Raw genomic sequence first — 21,805 nt, forward strand, 5'->3', positions numbered from 1 at the left:
AAATCCATCACTCACTTTGTGGACAATGAGAGAGAGAGAGGGAGAGAGAGAAAGAGTGTGTGTGTGTGTGTGTGCTTATTAAAACCAATGAGTGAGACAAACCCAAACGGTCAGAGGTTGGGTGCACCCCAGGGACTCATCATTTATTAGAAGATTCAACCATCAATCAATTTGACAAGCGCTCTCTCTGCCACTGAGGCGAGACAGGGGCGGGTCATAGGCCTTCCTTTATGACCATTGATGTGACTACTTCCTCCAGGCGAGAGACTGACTGCAGCACAGTGTGATTAGCACGACACATACTCACACCGCGCCAGGCTAACCCAAACAGTGAGGTGTACACACACACCTATCATGAGTTTAATCACATCACAAAAACCACAATATAATTTAGGTAATACAGCTAATTGATGAAGATAATAAGCTCACAGATAGTTAGATGACGTACCTCAGAGATAAGTGTTAATGCCTCGGGCCAGAGGGTGATAGAATAGAGACCCACAGTGGAGGTGACATAATACCCATAAAACCTAGCGGTCAAAGAGGGAATTTTAGAAACACTTAAAACAAGGGCTGCGTTTCTGCTTAGCCTGTTGTGACAACCATGTAAATCTCTCTCGGACAAGGTGACTTTTATCAATATATTCGTCTCTATTTACTCTCAGATTTGAACATGCTAATTAGCGTCAAAGTAGACATCATGCAAAACTACAAATCCCTGCGAGCACCTGCACGTCACCTCTTCTGTCAATTTAAAACTTGCACAAGACAGTTCATAGAATTATCAATTTAAAGAAATGTTGCCAATGTATTCATTACTACATTTAGCTAACATTAGATAGTTAATCCAGACATTCTTTCCTTTGCCTTGATTCGGCAGTCTCACCCAGATCATCATGGCATTTGTAGTCCTTTATGATAGCCACATTAGCAGCTAATTAGCATTTCATCTTGGGGGGTAAATACAGGCGAATATATTGATAAAAGTCAACATGTCCTAGAGAGATTTACCCGGTTATCAAAACGTCACGCCAGGGTAAGCCTAAACGAAACACAGCCCTTATTTTAAGTGTTTCTAAAATCCCCTATGGGAAAAATGAATGGTGTGAAACCCATTGGAACCATTTCCCTGTTTGACCGCTAGGTTTTATGTGCATTGTGACTCATACTGTGGTACTCTATAGACTGGGAAAGAATTCCCTGTTCGATATGAGGAGCTTCCTGGAATGAGTGGGAGATTACCTATCTGGTAGACTTAATTGAAGCGGGAAGGGGCACACTCACCGACTTGGAGGACTCAAGGGATCCAGAGGAGAGGGTGTCTCGGCTGCTGCGGCTCTTGGAGCTGAGGTGTGGCGAGGAGGAGGGCGAGTCGTCGATGTAGGGCAGGATGTCATGGTGGCGCCTCTGCTCCTCCGCACGATCTGCATCGTAACCGTAAGTGGGAGGGGTCCCCGTGAACGGACCGTCTGTGAGTGGAGTGAACAAATGTCAGTCAAATCATTTCTAGTGGTTTTATTTGAGTATAGACAAAGCATTCGTGATCATGTTGTTGAGTCACAGTATATACGTTTCTTTATCCTAGTATGTCTTGGATAGTTCCGTTTATAGTCCAAATTCCTTCAAGGCCAGGAGGCTGAGTACAGTGGAGAGTTCTGGGAAGTGTGTGTGTGTAATGCATGTAATGAGTGGAAGGCATCTGAGTCAGAATGTCAGAGACCTTTTGGTCAACCCCCCACACACATACATACCTCCCACGACAGCTGACCATGGTTCATGTGTGCTGATTGGCCTCTGAAGCCTCTCTCTGTGTCTCTCTCCTTGTCTCTATCTGTGTCTCTATCTGTGTCTCTCTCTGTGTCTCTCTCTGTGTCTCTCTCTGTGTCTCTCTCTGTGCCACTCTCTCTGTGTCTCTCTCTCTGTGTCTCTCTCTGTGTCTCTCTCTGTGTCTCTATCTGTGTCTCTCTCTGTGCCACTCTCTCTGTGTCTCTCTCTGTGTCTCTCTCTGTGTCTCTCTCTGTGTCTCTCTCTGTGCCACTCTCTCTGTCTCTCTCTCTCTGTGTCTCTCTCTGTCTCTCCCTCTCTCTGTGTTTCTCTATCTCTCTGTCTCTCTCTCTGTGTCTCTCGCTGTGTCTCTCACTCTTTCTCCCACTCTCTTTCTCTCTCCTTCCATGCAGCCAGTCTCCTCTCTCTCCTTCCATGAGTACAGCAGAGTAATCTAACCTCTATGTAAGTGTGAGATATCCCACTCTCCCCTGCCTGGGTGTCCACTGCCCACTGTGCCCAGAGCCTACTGCCCATAGTGACTTTCTGTCTGCCTACTGGCTAGTGCCCACTGCTGCAAGCCGCCCTGCATGAGGCATGCTGCCAGGCCATGCCAGGGGAACACAGAGGGATTGTCTGTCTGAGGATGGGCACACCGCCTGCCCGGTGTCCGCCCAGTACCCCATGCCAAGGGCCATTAAGAGAGACACTAGTAAAGTACGTGCCAGAGGAATACTCACAGATGACTGTGTGAGTAGAGTAGTAGTCTGTGATGGCTGTAGTCACAACCAAGAATAGCCTACCTGACTACACAAGACCACAACCACCTCTGAATACAACAAGGTATCTGCTGCACGAGATCTTATGGCAGAGGGGCGTATAAAGACAAACCCCCACGGTAAGTAGAGTAACAGTTGTTTACCGTGCCTTAGTGTTGAAGTACAACCACCCACGACTCAAAGACTTCCAAACACACATTAACTAAGTCAACCTGTCAATCCCCTAAGCATGTATTCTGTACAGGCCTGTATTAGTGGTCTGTTTGTGTGTGTTATGATTGAAGACTAATTGTATGCCCAGGGCCTCAGAGCAGTAGGGAGGGATTAGATATCATAAGGCAGTCATGGGTCAGGTGTAAGGTCACTGTGCTTTAGGTCTGGGAACATACCGTATCTCAGACCCATCCATAGACAGTCCCCTCCAGGCCCAGACAGAGTCTACAGTATAACAGCCCCTCTAGCCCAGTGAGTCTCTCTCTCCCTCCCTCTTTGCACAGGTCCTCCATTTGTCCACTGGCAGACTCCACAGCTGCAGTCATACTCATTCTGGTCACACCCCAGCTCCCGCTTCCTGCCTAACCTCCTCTCTTCTCTCATCCCCGAGCAGCCCCCACGTGGGAAGAATCCACCATCCATACACACACACACACACACACACACACACACACACACACACACACACACACACACACACACACACACACACACACACACACACACACACACACACACACACACACACAAACCCTCATCTCTCCAACTCTCAAAAAGTCCACTCATTGATTTCCTCTTGGAGCCATTGGCAGCCCAGCCATCGCCAACAGGGAAAAACACAGTTAAATCACATTGGCATGGAAAACATTTTTTTTGGGGGGGGGTGAGAGGCCCTTTTCCCCAAGCAGGTGGAAAAGTACAATCACACAGGGGAAAGCAGGTGTTCAGATGCCATGGCAACGCATGAGTCTTTTCCAAAACACCAGAGGGCGGGGTCTACAGAAGTATCATGTGACTTGACTTCCAGAAACACTGGTCTATTGATGCCAGCTCTAGGTAAATGCAATGTATAAAGGAAACCTACTTCGGTGCTGTTATGAATGGTGTACTTTTCTGTGCGTGGGTGTGACTGTGTGTATGTGTGTGTGCGTGGGTGTGGGTGTGAGTGTGTATGTGTGTCTGCCGCCAGTCCGCTAGCAGTGGGAAGGAGACCTCTGCCACTGGAGCGTGACATGAGTCTCCCAGCTCTGCTCTGTAGCCCTGTCGTTTCCTTCACTGTTCCGCCTCTTCTCCTCCTTCTCCCTCTCCTCTCCTCCTCCAGCTGAAGGTGAGGCTGCTGCTCTGACATCTGGGAAGGCCATTGACTTCTAGTTGAAAACAAAGTGAAGAGGCCTCTCCACAGACATACTGTTCTCTTTCTGGTGTACACACATTACTCTCCTGCATATACACACACATACGTCCCAACCGTGTAGGTGCATACACACACATACATATGCACATTCAAGCATTTTTCCTCATCTCTTGTGTACAGTCGTGGCCAAAAGTTTTGAGAATGACACAAATATTCATTTTCACAAAGTCTGCTGCCTCAAGTTTGTATGATGGCAATTTGCATATACTCCAGAATGTTATGAAGAGTGATCAGATGAACTGCAAAGTCCCTCTTTGCCATGCAAATGAACTGAATCCAAAAAAAAACATTTCCACTGCATTTCAGCCCTGCCACAAAAGGACCAGCTGACATCATGTCAGTGATTCTCTCATTAACACAAGTGTGAGTGTTGACGAGGACAAGGCTGGAGATCATTCTGTCATGCTGATTGAGTTTGAATAACGGACTGGAAGCTTCAAAAGGAGGGTGGTGCTTGGAATCATTGATCTTCCTCTGTCATCCATGGTTACCTGCAAGGAAACACGTGCCGTCATCATTGTTTGCACAAAAATGGCTTCACAGGCAAGAATATTGCTGCCAGTAAGACTGCACCTAAATCAACCATTTATCGGATCATCAAGAGCTTCAAGGAGAGCGGTTCAATTGTTGTGAAGTAGGCTTCAGGGCACCCAAGAAAGTCCAGCAAGCGCAAGGACCGTTTCCTAAAGTTGATTCAGCTGCGGGATCAGGGCACCACCAGTACAGAGCTTGCTCAGGAATGGCAGCAGGCAAGTGTGAGTGCATCTGCACGCACAGTGAGGCAAAGGCTTTTGGAGGATGGCCTGGTGTCAAGAAGGGCAGCAAAGAAGCCACTTCTCTCCAGGAAAAACATCAGGGACAGACTGATATTCTGCAAAATGTACAGGGATTGGACTGTTGAGGACTGGGGTAAAGTAATTATCTCTGATGAATCCCTTTTCCGATTTGTTTGGGGCATCCGGAAAAAAGCTTGTCCGGAGAAGACAAGGTGAGCGCTACCGTCAGTCCTGTGTCATGCCAACAGTAAAGCATTGTCACGCCCTGGCCTTAGTATTATTGGTTTTCTTTATTATTTTAGTTAGGTCAGGGTGTGACATGGGGAATGTTTTTGTTTTGTTGGTTTTGGGTGTTGTTTATGGTAAAGGGGTTGTGTATAGTATATGGGTTTGTGTGGAGTACAGGTTTCTAGTATTGTCTATGTATGTTTAGTTGTCTAGGAGAGTCTATGGTTACCTGAATGAGTTCCCAATTAGAGACAGCTGATTTCGGTTGTCTCTGATTGGGAGCCTTATTTAGGGTAGCCATAGGCTCTCATTGGTTGTGGGTAATTGTCTATGTAAGAACGTTAGTAGCCTGTATGTTTGTGCACAACGTTTGTAGCTTCACGGTCGTTTTGTTGTTTTGTATAGTTTTGTTAAAGTGTTTCGTGTCGTGTTCATCTTCGTCTTTTAAATAAAAAAAGAGAAGATGTATTCATATCCAGCTGCGCCTTGGTCCTCATTCTCTCCAGTACACGATCGTGACAGAATTACCCACCATAGGACCAAGCGGCATGACCAGCGGCAACAGGAGCAATACAAGGATTTATGGACATGGGAGGAAATTTTAGACCGGGAGGTACCAGGAGAATATAACCGCCCCAAAGCTGAGCTGGAGGCAGCGAAAGCAGAGAGGCGGCGATATGAGGAGCTAGCTCGGAGGCAGGAAAAGGAACCTACAAAGGATCTGGGTTACACTACGTGGGAGGAGATCGACAGGTGGGCGATCAACCCAGGGAGAGTGCCGGAGCCCGCCTGGGATTCTCTGGCGCAGTGCGAGGAGGGATACCGGCGAATGGAGGCAGCACGACGAAGCGGTAGGAAGCCTGTGGGAAAACCCAAAAAATTTCTTTGGGGGGGGCTTAAAGGGAGAGTGGCGAAGTCAGGTAGGAAACCTGCGCCTACTCCCTGTAATTACCGTGGAGAGCGAGAGTACGGGCAGACACCGTGTTACGCAGTAGAGCGCACGGTGTCTCCTGTACGTGTGCATAGCCCGGTGCGGGTTATTCCACCTCCCCGCACTGGCAGGGCTAGATTGAGTATTGAGCCGGATGTCATGAAGCCGGCCCTACATATCTGGCCACCAGTGCGTCTCCTCGGGCCGGTTTACATGGCACCAGCCTTACGCATGGTGTCCCCGGTTCGCCTACATAGCCCGGTGCGGGTTATTCCACCTCCCCGCACTGGTCGGGCAACGGGGAGCATTCAACCAGGTAAGGTTGGTCAGGCTCAATGCTCAAGGGAGCCAATACGCCTGCACGGTCCGGTATTTCCGGCGCCACCTCCCCGCCCCAGTTCAGTGCCACCAGTGCCTACACCACGTAACAGGCTTCCAGTGTGTCTCCAGAGCCCTGTTCCTCCTCCACGCACTCGTCCTATGGTGCGTGTCTCCAGCCCGGTATCACCAATTCCGGCACCACGCACTAAGCCTTTTGTGCGTCTCCAGAGTCCTGTGCATCCTGTTGCTGCTCCCCGCATTAGCCCTGAGATGCGTGTCCCCAGTCCGGTACCACCAGTTCCGGCCCCACGCACTAGGCCTAATGTGCGTCCCCAGGGTCCAGTATGCCCTGTTCCTGCTCCCCGCACTAGCCCTGAGATGCGTGTCCCCAGCCCGGTGCCACCAGTCCCGGCACCACGCACCAGGCCTACAGTGCGCCTCAGCCGGCAGGAGTCTGCCGTCTGCACAGCGATGACTGAACTGCTCGTCTCCCCAGCGCCATCTGAGCCATCCGTCTCCCCAGCGCCATCTGAGCCATCCGTCTCCCCAGCGCCATCTGAGCCATCCGTCTGCAATGAGCCTGCAAAGCCGCCCGTCTGCCATGAGCCTGCAAAGCCGCCCGTCTGCCATGAGCCCACTGAGCCGTCCGCCAGACAGGAGCCGCTAGAGCCGCCAGCCAGACAGGAGCCGCTAGAGCCGTCCGTCAGACAGGATCTGCCAGAGCCGCCAACCAGACAGGATCTGCCAGAGCCGCCAACCAGACAGGAGCAGCCAGATCAGTCAGCCAGCCATGAGCAGCCAGATCCGTCAGCTAGCCATGAGCAGCCAGATCCGTCAGCTAGCCATGAGTAGCCAGATCCGTCAGCTAGCCATGAGCAGCCAGATCCGTCAGCTAGCCATGAGCAGCCAGATCCGTCAGCTAGCCATGAGCAGCCAGATCCGTCAGCTAGCCATGAGCAGCCAGATCCGTCAGCTAGCCATGAGCAGCCAGATCCGTCAGCTAGCCATGAGCAGCCAGATCCGTCAGCTAGCCATGAGCAGCCAGATCCGTCAGCTAGCCATGAGCAGCCAGATCCGTCAGCCAGCCATGGGCCATCCCTCAGTCCGGAGCTGCAGTCCCTCAGTCCGGAGCTGCAGTCCCTCAGTCCGGAGCTGCCCCTTATCCTGGTGCTGCCCCTTACCCTGGTGCTGCCCCTTACCCTGGTGCTGCCCCTTACCCTGGTACTGCCCCTGACCCTGGTACTGTCCCTGACCCTAGTACTGCCCCTGACCCTGGTACTGCCTCTTACCCTGGTACTGCCCCTTAGTCCGGAACTGCCCCTGAATGCAATGGGGTTAAGGTGGAGGGGGGTCGTTTGGAGGAAGCCTAGGAGGTGTTTAGGTACTGTGGTGACGTGGGGACCGCGACCAGAGCCGGAGCCGCCACCGTGGATGGAAGCCCACCCAGACCCTCCCCTAGACTGTGTATGGTGCGCCCGGAGTTCGCGCCTCAAGGGGGGGGTTATGTCACGCCCTGGCCTTAGTATTATTGGTTTTCTTTATTATTTTAGTTAGGTCAGGGTGTGACATGGGGAATGTTTTTGTTTTGTTGGTTTTGGGTGTTGTTTATGGTAAAGGGGTTGTGTATAGTATATGGGTTTGTGTGGAGTACAGGTTTCTAGTATTGTCTATGTATGTTTAGTTGTCTAGGAGAGTCTATGGTTACCTGAATGAGTTCCCAATTAGAGACAGCTGATTTCGGTTGTCTCTGATTGGGAGCCTTATTTAGGGTAGCCATAGGCTCTCATTGGTTGTGGGTAATTGTCTATGTAAGAACGTTAGTAGCCTGTATGTTTGTGCACAACGTTTGTAGCTTCACGGTCGTTTTGTTGTTTTGTATAGTTTTGTTAAAGTGTTTCGTGTCGTGTTCATCTTCGTCTTTTAAATAAAAAAAGAGAAGATGTATTCATATCCAGCTGCGCCTTGGTCCTCATTCTCTCCAGTACACGATCGTGACAAGCATCCTGAGACCATTCATGTGTGCGGTTGCTTCTCAGCCAAGGGAGTGGGCTCACACAATTTTGCCCAAGAACACAGCCATGAATAAAGAATGGTACCAGGACATCCTCCGAGAGCAACTTCTCCCAACCATCCAGGAACAGTTTGGTGACGAACAATGCCTTTTCCAGCATGATGGAACACCTTGCCATAAGGCAAAAGTGATTACTAAGTGGCTCGGGGAACAAAACATCAATATTTTGTGTCGATGGCCAGGAAACTCCCCAGACCTTAATCCCATTGAGAACTTGTGGTCAATCCTCAAGAGGCGGGTGGACAAACAGAAGTTAATTGACAGCATGTCAGGGCGGATTGCAGAGGTCTTGAAAAAGAAGGGTCAAAACTGCAATTATTGACTCTTTGCATCAACTTCATGTAATTGTCAATAAAAGCCTTTGACACTTAAGAAATGCTTGTAATTATACTTCAGTATTCCATAATAACATCTGACAAAAATATCTAAAGACACTGAAGCAGCAAACGTTGTGAAAATGAATATTTGTGTCATTCTCAAACTTTTGGCCATGACTGTATGTGTGATTTAAAAGAGACACTAGTGCCTGGGTATTGAAGGACAGCTTGACCTAAACACACAGATGAAACATTCAGTGACTAAACTCAGTCAGTCCCTGTGGTGTAGAGAAAGAGAGAGAGAGAGAACGGGGGGAAAGAGAAAGACTGGGAAAATGTATGGAGAGAGACAGAGACAGACACAGAGAGAGAGAGAGAGAGAGAGAGAGACATGCCAACAGTAAAGCATCCTGACACTTTATGGAACAAAAAGCCTTCACTATATCATCCTGGAATATCCAAGGTCTGAGGTCATCTGCCTTTGGCCTAAAGAGCAGGAACCCGGACTTCACCAAAGAAATCGGTAATGCAGACATTGTCATCCTGCAAGAAACATGGTATAGAGGAGACGGACCCACTGGTTGCCCTCTAGGTTACAGAGAGCTGGTAGTCCCATCCACCAAACTACCAGGTGTGAAACAGGGAAGGGACTCAGGGGGAATGCTAATTTGGTATAGAGCAGACCTAACTCACTCCATTAAATTAATCAAAACAGGAACATTTTACATTTGGCTAGAAATTCAAAAGGAAATTATCTTAACAGAGAAAAATGTCCTCCTGTGTGCTACCTATATCCCCCCACTAGAATCCCCATACTTTAATGAAGACAGCTTCTCCATCCTGGAGGGGGAAATCAATCACTTCCAGGCCCAGGGACATGTATTAGTCTGTGGTGACCTAAATGCCAGAACTGGACAGGAACCTGACACCCTCAGCACACAGGGGGACAAACACCTACCTGGAGGTGACAGCATTCCCTCCCCCATATGCCCACCTAGGCACAACTATGACAACATAACCAACAAAAACGGGTCACAACTCCTGCAGCTCTGTCGCACGCTGGGTATGTACATAGTCAATGGTAGGCTTCGAGGGGACTCCTATGGTAGGTACACCTATAGCTCATCTCTTGGCAGTAGCACTGTAGACTACTTTATCACTGACCTCAACCTAGAGTCTCTCAGAGCGTTCACAGTCAGCCCACTGACACCCCTATCAGACCACAGCAAAATCACAGTCTACTTGAACAGAGCAATACTCAATCATGAGGCATCAAAGCCAAAGGAACTGAGTAACATTAAGAAATGCTATAGATGGAAGGAATGCAGTTTGGAAACCTACCAAAAAACAATTAGGCAACAGCAAATTCAATCCCTTTTAGACAACTTCCTGGGTAAAACGTTCCACTGCAATAGTGAAGGTGTAAACTTGGCAGTAGAAAGTCTTAACAGTATATTTGACCTCTCAGCTTCCCTATCAAATCTAAAAATCTCAAATAGAAAACCGAAGAAAATGAACAACAATGACAAATGGTTTGATAAAGAATGCAAAAATCTAAGAAATAAATTAAGAAACCTGTCCAACCAAAAACATAGAGACCCGGAAAACCTGAGTCTACGCCTTCACTATGGTGAATCACTAAAACAATACAGAAATACACTACGGAAAAAGAAGGAACAGCACGTCAGAAATCAGCTCAATGTAATTGAAGAATCCATAGACTCTAACCAATTCTGGGAAAATTGGAAAACACTAAACAAACAACAACACGAAGAATTATCTATCCAAAATGGAGATGTATGGGTAAACCACTTCTCCAATCTTTTTGGCTCTATAACAAAGAATAAAGAGCAAAAACATATACATGATCAAATACAAATCCTAGAATCAACTATTAAAGACTACCAGAACCCACTGGATTCTCCTATTACCTTGAATGAGTTACAGGACAAAATAAAAACCCTCCAACCCAAAAAGGCCTGTGGTGTTGATGGTATCCTTAATGAAATGATCAAATATACAGACAACAAATTCCAATTGGCTATATTAAAACTCTTTAACATCGTCCTTAGCTCTGGCATCTTCCCCAATATTTGGAACCAAGGACTGATCACCCCAATCCACAAAAGTGGAGACAAATTTGACCCCAATAACTACCGTGGAATATGCGTCAACAGTAACCTTGGGAAAATACTCTGCATTATCATTAACAGCAGACTCGTACATTTACTCAATGAAAACAATGTACTGAGCAAATGTCAAATTGGCTTTTTACCAAATTACCGTCCAACAGACCATGTATTCACCCTACACACCCTAATTGACAACCAAACAAACCAAAACAAAGGCAAAGTCTTCTCATGCTTTGTTGATTTCAAAAAAGCCTTCGACTCAATTTGGCATGAGGGTCTGCTATACAAATTGATGGAAAGTGGTGTTGGGGGTAAAACATACGACATCATAAAATCCATGTACACAAACAACAAGTGTGCGGTTAAAATTGGCAAAAAACACACACATTTCTTCACACAGGGTCGTGGGGTGAGACAGGGATGCAGCTTAAGCCCCACCCTCTTCAACATATATATCAACGAATTGGCGCGGGCACTAGAACAGTCTGCAGCACCCGGTCTCACCCTACTAGAATCCGAAGTCAAATGTCTACTGTTTGCTGATGATCTGGTGCTTCTGTCACCAACCAAGGAGGGCCTACAGCAGCACCTAGATCTTCTGCACAGATTCTGTCAGACCTGGGCCCTGACAGTAAATCTCAGTAAGACCAAAATAATGGTGTTCCAAAAAAGGTCCAGTCGCCAGGACCACAAATTCCATCTAGACACCGTTGCCCTAGAGCACACAAAAAACTATACATACCTCGGCCTAAACATCAGCACCACAGGTAGCTTCCACAGAGCTGTGAACGATCTGAGAGACAAGGCAAGAAGGGCATTCTATGCCATCAAAAGGAACATAAATTTCAACATACCAATTAGGATCTGGCTAAAAATATTTGAATCAGTCATAGAGCCCATTGCCCTTTATGGTTGTGAGGTCTGGGGTCCGCTCACCAACCAAGATTTCACAAAATGGGACAAACACCAAATTGAGACTCTGCATGCAGAATTCTGCAAAAATATCCTCCGTGTACAACGTAGAACACCAAATAATGCATGCAGAGCAGAATTAGGCCGATACCCACTAATTATCAAAATCCAGAAAAGAGCCGTTAAATTCTACAACCACCTAAAAGGAAGCGATTCCCAAACCTTCCATAACAAAGCCATCACCTACAGAGAGATGAACCTGGAGAAGAGTCCCCTAAGCAAGCTGGTCCTAGGGCTCTGTTCACAAACACAAACACACCCCACAGAGCCCCAGGACAACAGCACAATTAGACCCAACCAAATCATGAGAAAACAAAAAGATAATTACTTGACACATTGGAAAGAATTAACAAAAAAACAGAGCAAACTAGAATGCTATTTGGCCCTAAACAGAGAGTATACAGTGGCAGAATACCTAACCACTGTGACGGACCCAAACTTAAGGAAAGCTTTGACTATGTACAGACTCAGTGAGCATAGCCTTGCTATTGAGAAAGGCCGCCGTAGGCAGACATGGCTCTCAAGAGAAGACAGGCTATGTGCTCACTGCCCACAAAATGAGGTGGAAACTGAGCTGCACTTCCTAACCTCCTGCCCAATGTATGACCATATTAGAGAGACATATTTCCCTCAGATTACAGAGATCCACAAAGAATTCGAAAACAAATCCAATTTTGATAAACTCCCATATCTACTGGGTGAAATTCCACAGTGTGCCATCACAGCAGCAAGATTTGTGACCTGTTGCCACAAGAAAAGGGCAACCAGTGAAGAACAAACACCATTGTAAATACAACCCATATTTATGTTTATTTACTTTAACTTGTGTGCTTTAACCATTTGTACATTGTTACAACACTGCATATATATATATAATATGACATTTGTAATGTCTTTATTGTTTTGAAACTTCTGTATGTGTAATGTTTACTGTTCATTTTTTATTGTTTATTTGACTTTTGTATATTATCTACCTCACTTGCTTTGGCAATGTTAACACATGTTTCCCATGCCAATAAAGCCCCTTGAATTGAATTGAATTGAATTGAATTGAGACAGACAGAGAGAGAGAGAGAGAGAGACAGACAGACAGAGAGAAATCCCAAAGCCGACTAAATTGCTATCTGACCCTAAACAGAGAATATGAATTGGCTGAATATCTCTACTCTGTCAGAGATACGCAGCAGAGACAGATCCTTACCAAGTACAGGCTGAGTGAACACCGATTGGCAATAGAAACCGGCAGACATAAAAAGACATGGCTACCCAAAGAGGAAACAGAGATGCACTTTCTCCTTTACTGTGATAAATATTCCTCACCAAGAGATTCATTATTCACAGAAATGACTACATTTATTCCAAATTTTAACTTATTAAACCCAGAGGAAAAACTAAAAATACTCATGGGCGAAGGAGCAATGGCTCCTCTTGCAGCCAAATATGTATTTGCCTGCCATAGCCTGAGGGACACTGAATAATAACATCTGCATAGTAAGCAATAACTTACTTATTATGACTGTTATTGTTATTACTATTATTGTTGTTGTTTATCATTCCAAATAGTAGTGGTATGGGTGGTAATGGTAATGATAGCAGTTTAATGATGGTGGTGGTGGTAGTGGTGGTAATGATGATAGTAGTTGTAGTACCGATGTAATTGTGAAGATGACCGTTATTTAGTTATAAGTTAGTTATAGTTTAATTTTTTATTTTTTTATTACAATGTATATTGTATACATTGTTGCTTTGGCAATATTGACACAATGTTTTTCATGCCAATAAAGCAGCTTGAATTTAATTTTTTTGACAGAGACAGACACACAGAGAGCGAGAGAGACACACAGACAGACACAGAGCGAGAGAGAGTGAGAGAGACAGAGACAGACACAGAGAGGGAGAGAGAGAGAGAGACAGAGAGAGAGAGAGAGAGAGACAGAGAGGAGTGGTCTGAGCCAGACCCAGACATGCATCAGACAAAAAACACTTTTCCTAAGGGAGGAATGGAGGGAGGGGGAGAGCGGGAGGGAGGGGTAGATGGGAGGGGGAAAGCGGGAGGGAGGCTGAGGGAGGGGGAGAGAGAGGGAGGGAGGGGGGAGAGGGAGAGAGGGAGGGGGGAGAGAGGGAGAGAGAGAGTGAGGGGGAGGGAGAGAGGAAGGGGGGAGAGAGAGAGAGGGAGGGGGAGAGCGGGAGGGAGGGAGGGGGAGAGGGGAAGGGAGAGAGAAGGGAGGGGGAGGGGGAGAGGGAGGGGGAGGGAGAGAGGGAGGGAGGGAAGGGGAGAGGGGAAGGGAGAGGGGAAGAGAGGGGGAGAGAGGGAGAGAGGGAGGGGGGGAGAGGGGGAGGGAGGGAGAGAGGGAGGGGGAGATAGGGAGAGAGAGAGAGAGGGAGGGGGAGGGAGGGAGAGAGAGAGGGAGGGGGAGGGAGGGAGAGAGAGAGGGGGAGAGAGGGAGGGAGGTGGTGGGTCGTAAATCTGCTCCTGCCCACAAGGCCTTTATGGAGCGAGAGAAGACGTGGACAGGACAGGAGGAGGAGAAGACATGGAGAGGAGAGGAGGAAGAGAAGACATGGAGAAGATGAGGAGAAAACATGGAGAGGAGAAGACGAGGAGAAGACATGGAGAGGAGAGGAGGAGGAGAAGACATGGAGAGGAGAGGAGGAGGAGAAGACATGGAGAGGAGAGGAGGAGGAGAAGACATGGAGAGGAGAGGAGGAGGAGAAGACATGGAGAGGAGAGGAGGAAGAGAAGAAGATTTGGAGAGGAGGAGGAGAAGACATGGAGAGGAGAAGAGGAGGAGAATATATGGAGAGGAGAAGAGGAGGAGAATATATGGAGAGGAGAAGAGGAGGAGAAGACATGGAGAGAAGAAGAGGAGGAGAAGACATGGAGAGAAGAAGAGGAGGAGAAGACATTGAGATGAGAGGAGGAGAAGAAGACATGGAGAGGAGAGCAGGAGGTGAAGACATGGAGAGAAGAGGAGGAGAATAAGACATGGAGAGGAGAGGAGGAGGAGAAGACATGGAGAGGAGAGGGGGAGACATGGAGAGGAGAAGAGGAGGAGAAGACATGGAGAGGAGAGGAGGAGGAGAAGACATGGAGCACAGTACACCCCACCTCACCCAGCACAGTACACCCCACCTCACCCAGCACAGTACACCCCACCTCACCCAGCACAGTACACCTCAGCTCACCCAGCACAGTACACCCCACCTCACCCAGCACAGTACACCTCAGCTCACCCAGCACAGTAAACCCTACCTCACCCAGCACAGTACATCTCACCCCACCTCAACCAGCACAGTACACCCCACCCCACCTCACCCAGCACAGTACATCCCACCCCACCTCACCCAGCACAGTACACCCCACCTCACCCAGCACAGTACACCCCACCTCACCCAGCACAGTACACCCCACCTCACCCAGCACAGTACACCTCAGCTCACCCAGCACAGTAAACCCTACCTCACCCAGCACAGTACATCTCACCCCACCTCAACCAGCACAGTACACCCCACCCCACCTCACCCAGCACAGTACATCTCACCCCACCTCAACCAGCACAGTACACCCCACCCCACCTCATACAGCACAGTACACCCCACCCCACCTCACCCAGCACAGTACACCCCACCCCACCTCACACAGCACAGTACACCCCACCCCACCTCACACAGCACAGTACACCTCACCCCACCTCACCCTACCCAGCACAGCACATCTCACCCAGCACAGTACACCCCACCTCACCCAGCACAGTACACCCCACCTCACCCAGCACAGTACACCTCACCTCACACAGCACAGTACACCTCACCCCACCTCACCCAGCACACTACACCCCACCCAGCACAGTACACCCCACCTCACACAGCACAGTACACCTCACCTCACACAGCACAGTACACCTCACCCCACCTCACCCAGCACACTACACCCCACCTCACACAGCACAGTACACCTCACCCCACCTCACCCAGCACAGTACACACCACCCCACCTCACCCAGCACAGTACACCCCACCCCACCTCACCCAGCACAGTACACCCCACCCCACCTCACCCAGCACAGTACACCTCACCCCACCTCACCCAGCATAGTACACCCCACCCCACCTCACCCAGCACAGTACACCCCACCCAGCACAGTACACTTCACCTCACCCAGCACAGTACACCTCACCCCACCTCACCCAGCATAGTACACCCCACCCCACCTCACCCAGCACAGTACACCCCACCCCACCTCACCCAGCACAGTACACCTCACCCCACCTCATCCAGCACAGTACACCTCACCTCACCCAGCACAGTACACCTCACCCCACCTCACCCAGCACAGTACACCCCACCCCACCTCACCCAGCACAGTACACCCCACCCCACCTCACCCAGCACAGTACAGCTCACCCCACCTCATCCAGCACAGTACACCTCACCTCACCCAGCACAGTACACCTCACCCCACCTCACCCAGCACAGTAGACCCCACCCCACCTCACCCAGCAGGAGGAGAAGACAGTACACCCCACCTCACCCAGCACAGTACAGTACACCCCACCTCACCCAGCACAGTACACCCCACCTCACACAGTACACCCCACCCCACCCAGCACAGTACACCCCACCTCACCCAGCACAGTACACCCCATCTCACCCAGCACAGTACACCCCACCTCACCCAGCACCTTACACCCCACCTCACACAGCACAGTACACCTCACCCCACCCAGCACAGTACAATACACCCCACCTCACCCAGCACAGTACACCCCACCTCACCCAGCACAGTACAATACACCCCACCTCACCCAGCACAGTACACCCCACCTCACCCAGCACAGTACACCCCACCTCACCCAGCACAGTACACCCCACCTCACTTAGCACAGTACACCCCACCCCACCCAGCACAGTACAATACACCCCACCTCACCCAGCACAGTACACCCCACCCCACCCAGCACAGTACAATACACCCCACCCCACCCAGCACAGTACAATACACCCCACCCCACCCAGCACAGTACAATACACCCCACCTCACCCAGCACAGTACACCCCACCCCACCCAGCACAGTACAATACACCCCACCCCACCCAGCACAGTACAATACACCCTGTCTCACCCAGCACAGTACACCCCACCCCACCCAGCACAGTACACCCCACCCCACCCAGCACAGTACAATACACCCCACCTCACCCAGCACAGTACACCCCACCCCACCCAGCACAGTACACCCCACCTCACCCAACACAGTAGACCCCACCCCACCCAACACAGTACACCCCACCCCACCCAACACAGTACACCCCACCCCACCCAACACAGTACACCCCACCCCACCCAGCACAGTACACCCCACCCCACCCAACACAGTACACCCCACCTCACCCAACACAGTACACCCCACCTCACCCAGCACAACACATCTCACCTCACCCAACACAGTACACCCCACCCAGCACAGTACACCCCACCTCACCCAACACAGTACACCCCACCCAGAACAGTACACCCCACCTAGCACAGCACAGCACATCTCACCTCACCCAGCACAGTAAACCCTACCTCACCCAGCACAGTACACCCCACCTCACCCAGCACAGTAAACCCTACCTCACCCAGCACAGTAAACCCTACCTCACCCAGCACAGTAAACCCTACCTCACCCAGCACAGTACACCCCACCTCACCTAGCACAGTACACCCCACCTCACCTAGCACAGCACAGCACATCTCACCTCACCCAGCACAGTAAACCCTACCTCACCCAGCCCAGGCCTAATGTAACGCTACAGTGCTCAAGGCCCTTCTCCTAATCCATCTATTTGGCTATTTCCATCTATAGTGTCTTAGTATCTATGACTGTTTCCTATACAGAGCAAGTTCCTCCATCCACCAGGTTTCCTCTACAGAGGGGCCCAGAGGATTAGGGTGGACTCAGCTTTACTGAGTCTGTGAGGGAGCAGGTCTGGATCGGGGAGATAAATTGGACACACCCCTGCTCACCCCGCATTTCCTCCAATGTGGCAGGTTTTATTAATGCTCCCGAAATAAGAGTGTCAACAAATGTGTGGGTTTGTGGGGCGGGGAGGGGGGAGGGTGGGGGGGGGCTCTAGGGAGGGGGCAGGAGCCTGAGACGCCTGAAGGAGAGAAAGGGCGGAAAATCAGCCAAAATGGAAATCTCAGCTAAAGCATAGCTGTGGGCGCAGAGCGGGATCAAATGAAGTTGATCACAGCGTTGCCGTGGTAATCCCGTTTTACCACGCTTCACAGCAGCTCATTTGATAAGCGCTGTCACCGTCTTGTCATTAAGTAAAATGCTTGGGTGACTGACTCTACCAGCGCCTCAATATCCATCAGGAATGAAAAACTCTGGGTGGGGCACTTCTTTATTGACCAAAACCGGGTGGGAGTCTCAAATGGCACCCCATTCCCTTTATAGTGCACCACTAGGCCCACAGAGCTCTGGCCAAAAGTAGTGCACTATAAAGAGAATAGGGTGCCATTTGGGACGCTCACCAAGGAGACAGACAGGCAGGAGACTGAGAAGGAGAGGCGACACATCACAGATAAAGCACCTCCCTGATCTAGGCAGAGGTGAAAAAGTACCCAATTGTCATACTTAAGTAAAAGTAAAGATACCTTAATAGAAAATGACTCAAGTAAAAGTGACGGCACATTTAATTTATGGACAGGCAGGGTCACATTCCAACACTCAGACATCCTTTACAAACAAAGCATTTGTGTTTAGTGAGTCCACCAGATGATGACCAGGGATGTTCTCTTGATATGTGCGTGAATTGGAACACTTTCCTGTCCTGCTAAGCATTCAAAATGTAACAAGTACTTTTGGATGGCAGTAAATGGAGTAAAAAGTATATTATTTTCTTTAGGAATATAGTAAAGTAAAAGTTGTCAAAAATATAAATAGTAAAGTACAGATACCCCAGATACTTTAAAATATTTTTACATAAGTACTTTACACAACTGGAACTAGGTCTATCTCATCAACAGTATGTCCTCAGAACCATACTAATTTACAAATCACACCAAACAATGTGCCTAATATCCAACCGTCTGTAGAATCCCCCATTCCATTTCCAAGATTATTAAACAGACTGAAGTATGAATGATAGTAAGCCAATCGGAGGGAATCTCTTTGAGCGGTGCATAGCATGATCATGTCGCTGGAAACACACCAACGGCAGCGGCGGTTAAATTGCCTGGGAGCGGCGCCAAGGCGGACAGTGTCTACCCACAACACCCAGCGCCCTCCTGGGGGGGAAATCATCCCTTTTGTTTCAGGGAGGAGGGGATGAGTCTGACAACACAGACTCAGGGGGGGAGTCAGCCCTACAATCACACCAGCTACACACACACACACACACACACACACACACACACACACACACACACACACACACACACACACACACACACACAGAGAGAGAGAGAGAGAGAGAGAGAGACCGAGAGAAATGAGGACATGGTGTGTAGTACAGTGTGGTGGCCCAGAGTATAGCAGTTATATCCACATCAGTAGCCGATAGCGTTCCATTTGACCGTGTGTACAGCTATTAGCTGTTACTCTGAAAGAGACAGACACATAAGAAACAATGAGAGGTATGCCACACTATCCTACGCTGGGCGACAGAATCCTTCACATCAGCTACCACACTGTCCTACCCTGGCAGACAGAATCCTTGACATCAACTACCACGCTCGTCTACCCTGGCCGACAGAATCTTTCACATCAACTACCACTCCATCCTACCCTGGCCAACAGAATCCTTCATATCAACTACCACTCTATCCTACCCTGGCCGACAGAATCTTTCACATCAACTACCACTCCATCCTACCCTGGCCGACAGAATCCTTCACATCAACTACCACGCTATCCTACCCTGGCCGACAGAATCCTTCACATCAACTACCACGCTATCCTACCCTGGCCGACAGAATCCTTCACACCAACTACCACGCTATCCTACCCTGGTCGACAGAATCATTCACATCAACTACCACGCTGTCCTACCCTGGCCGACAGATTCATTCACATAAACTACCACTCTATCCTACCCTGGCCGACAGATTCATTCACATAAACTACCACTCTATCCTACCCTGGCCGACAGATTCATTCACATCAACTACCACGCTGTCCTACCCTGGCCGACAGAATCCTTCACATCAACTACCACACTCCCAGGAAGTGCAAAGACATCTTCAAAGCACTAGGTGTGTGTGTGTGTGTGTGTGTGTGTGTGTGTGTGTGTGTGTGTGTGTGTGTGTGTGTGCGTGCGTGCGTGCGTTAGCTGGCAGGGACAGATGGTAAGGTTTCCAATGATTGAGCCTTTCAAAAATAGTTGGCGGTGACTTAATCACAGAAAACGAGGTTAGTGCCGAGGAAATCCACGTCCATTCTGCATCTAAAGACAGACAAATGGGAGGAACACAGAACAGGGTTTCTCTCACGCCCTCAACATCCGCTGGGCTCTCATCATGTTCAGTCATCTACGGTCAGTGGTACTACTACTACTGTAAGACTGAGGATCTGAACCAAGAGTTAACTGTCATTTATAGCTTCCTGGTTTGGGCGGATGGACAGACGGACAGATACAGTGCCTTCGGAAAGTAGTCAGACCCCTTGACTTTTCCACATACATCCCTTTTCTAAAATTGATCAAAGGACATTTTTAAAACTCAGCAATCTAAACGCAGTACCCCATAATGACAAAGCAAAAACGGGTTTCTGGAAATTTTTGCAAATGTATTACAAATTAAAAACAGAAATACCTTATTTACATAAGTATTCAGACCCTTTGCTATGAGACTCGAAATTGAGCTCAGGTGCATCCTGTTTCCATTGATCATCCTTGAGATGTTTCTACAACTTGATTGGAGTCCACCTGTGGAAATTCAATTGATTGGACATGATTTGGAAAGGCACAGACCTGTCTATGTAAGGTCCCACAGTTGACAGTTAATGTCTGAGCAAAAACCAAGCCATGAGATCGAAGGAATTGTCTGTAGAGCTCCGAGACAGGATTGTGTCGAGGCACAGATCTGGGGAAGGGTACCAAAACATTTCGGCAGCATTGAAGGTCCCCAAGAACACAATGGCCTCCATCATTCTTAAATGGAAGAAGTTTGGAACCACCAAGACTTCTATAGCTGGCCGCCTGGCCAAACTGAGCAATCGGTAGAGAAGGGCCTTGGTCAGGGAGATGACCAAGAACCCGATGGACTAAGAACCAGAGTTCCTCTGTGGAGATGGGAGAACCTTCCAGAAGGACAGCCATCTCTGCAGTACTCCACCAATCAGGCTTTTATGGTAGAGCGGCCAGACGGAAGCCACTCCTCAGTAAAAAGGCACATGACAGCCCGCTTTGCCAAAAGGCACCTAAAGGACTCTCAGACCATGAGAAACAAGATTCTCTGGTCTGATGAAACCAAGATTGAACTCTTTGGCCTGAATTCCAAGTGTCACATCTGGAAGAAACCAGGCACCGCTCATCACCTGGCCAATACCATCCCTACGGTGAAGCATGGTGGTGGCAGCATCATGCTGTGGTGGTGGCAGCATCATGTTGTGGGGATGTTTTTCAGAGGCAGGGACGTGGAGACTAGTCAGGATCGAGGCAAAGATGAACGGAGCAAAGTACAGAGAAATCCTTGATGACAATCTGCTCCAGAGCGCTCAGGACCTCAGACTGGGGCGAAGGTTCACCTTCCAACAGGACAACGACACTAAGCACACAGCCAAGACAACGCAGGAGTGGCTTCGGGACAAGTCTCTGAATGTCCTTGAGTGGCCCAGCCAGAGCCCGGACTTGAACCCAATCGAACATCTCTGGAGAGACCTGAAAATAGCCCTGCAGCGACGCTCCCCATCCAACCTGACAGGGCTTGAGAGGATCTACAGAGAAGAGTGGGATAAACTCCCCAAATCCAGGTGTGCCAAGCTTGTAGCGTCATACCCAAGAAGACTCGAGGATGTAATCGCTGCCAAAGGTGCTTCAACAAAGTACTGAGTAAAGCGTCTGAATACTTACGTAAATGTGATCTTTTTGTAAATAATCTTTCATAAATTAGCAA

The 21,805-nt window shown here is 49.0% G+C and overlaps 1 protein-coding gene across 1 annotated transcript in view; it reads right to left on the reverse strand.

Moving 5' to 3' along the window:
• LOC129863861 (breakpoint cluster region protein-like) overlaps nt 1-21,805 on the reverse strand; it is a 139,932-nt gene that overhangs the window by 36,608 nt on the left and 81,519 nt on the right. Inside the window, exon 2 of the mRNA XM_055936201.1 lies at nt 1,285-1,469. Within this exon, the coding sequence (XP_055792176.1) occupies nt 1,285-1,469 (185 nt within the window). The remainder of the gene's footprint in view (nt 1-1,284; nt 1,470-21,805) is intronic.

This window comes from Salvelinus fontinalis, chromosome 10 (genome assembly GCF_029448725.1).
Source record: "Salvelinus fontinalis isolate EN_2023a chromosome 10, ASM2944872v1, whole genome shotgun sequence".
Classification (NCBI taxonomy): Eukaryota; Metazoa; Chordata; class Actinopteri; order Salmoniformes; family Salmonidae; genus Salvelinus; species Salvelinus fontinalis.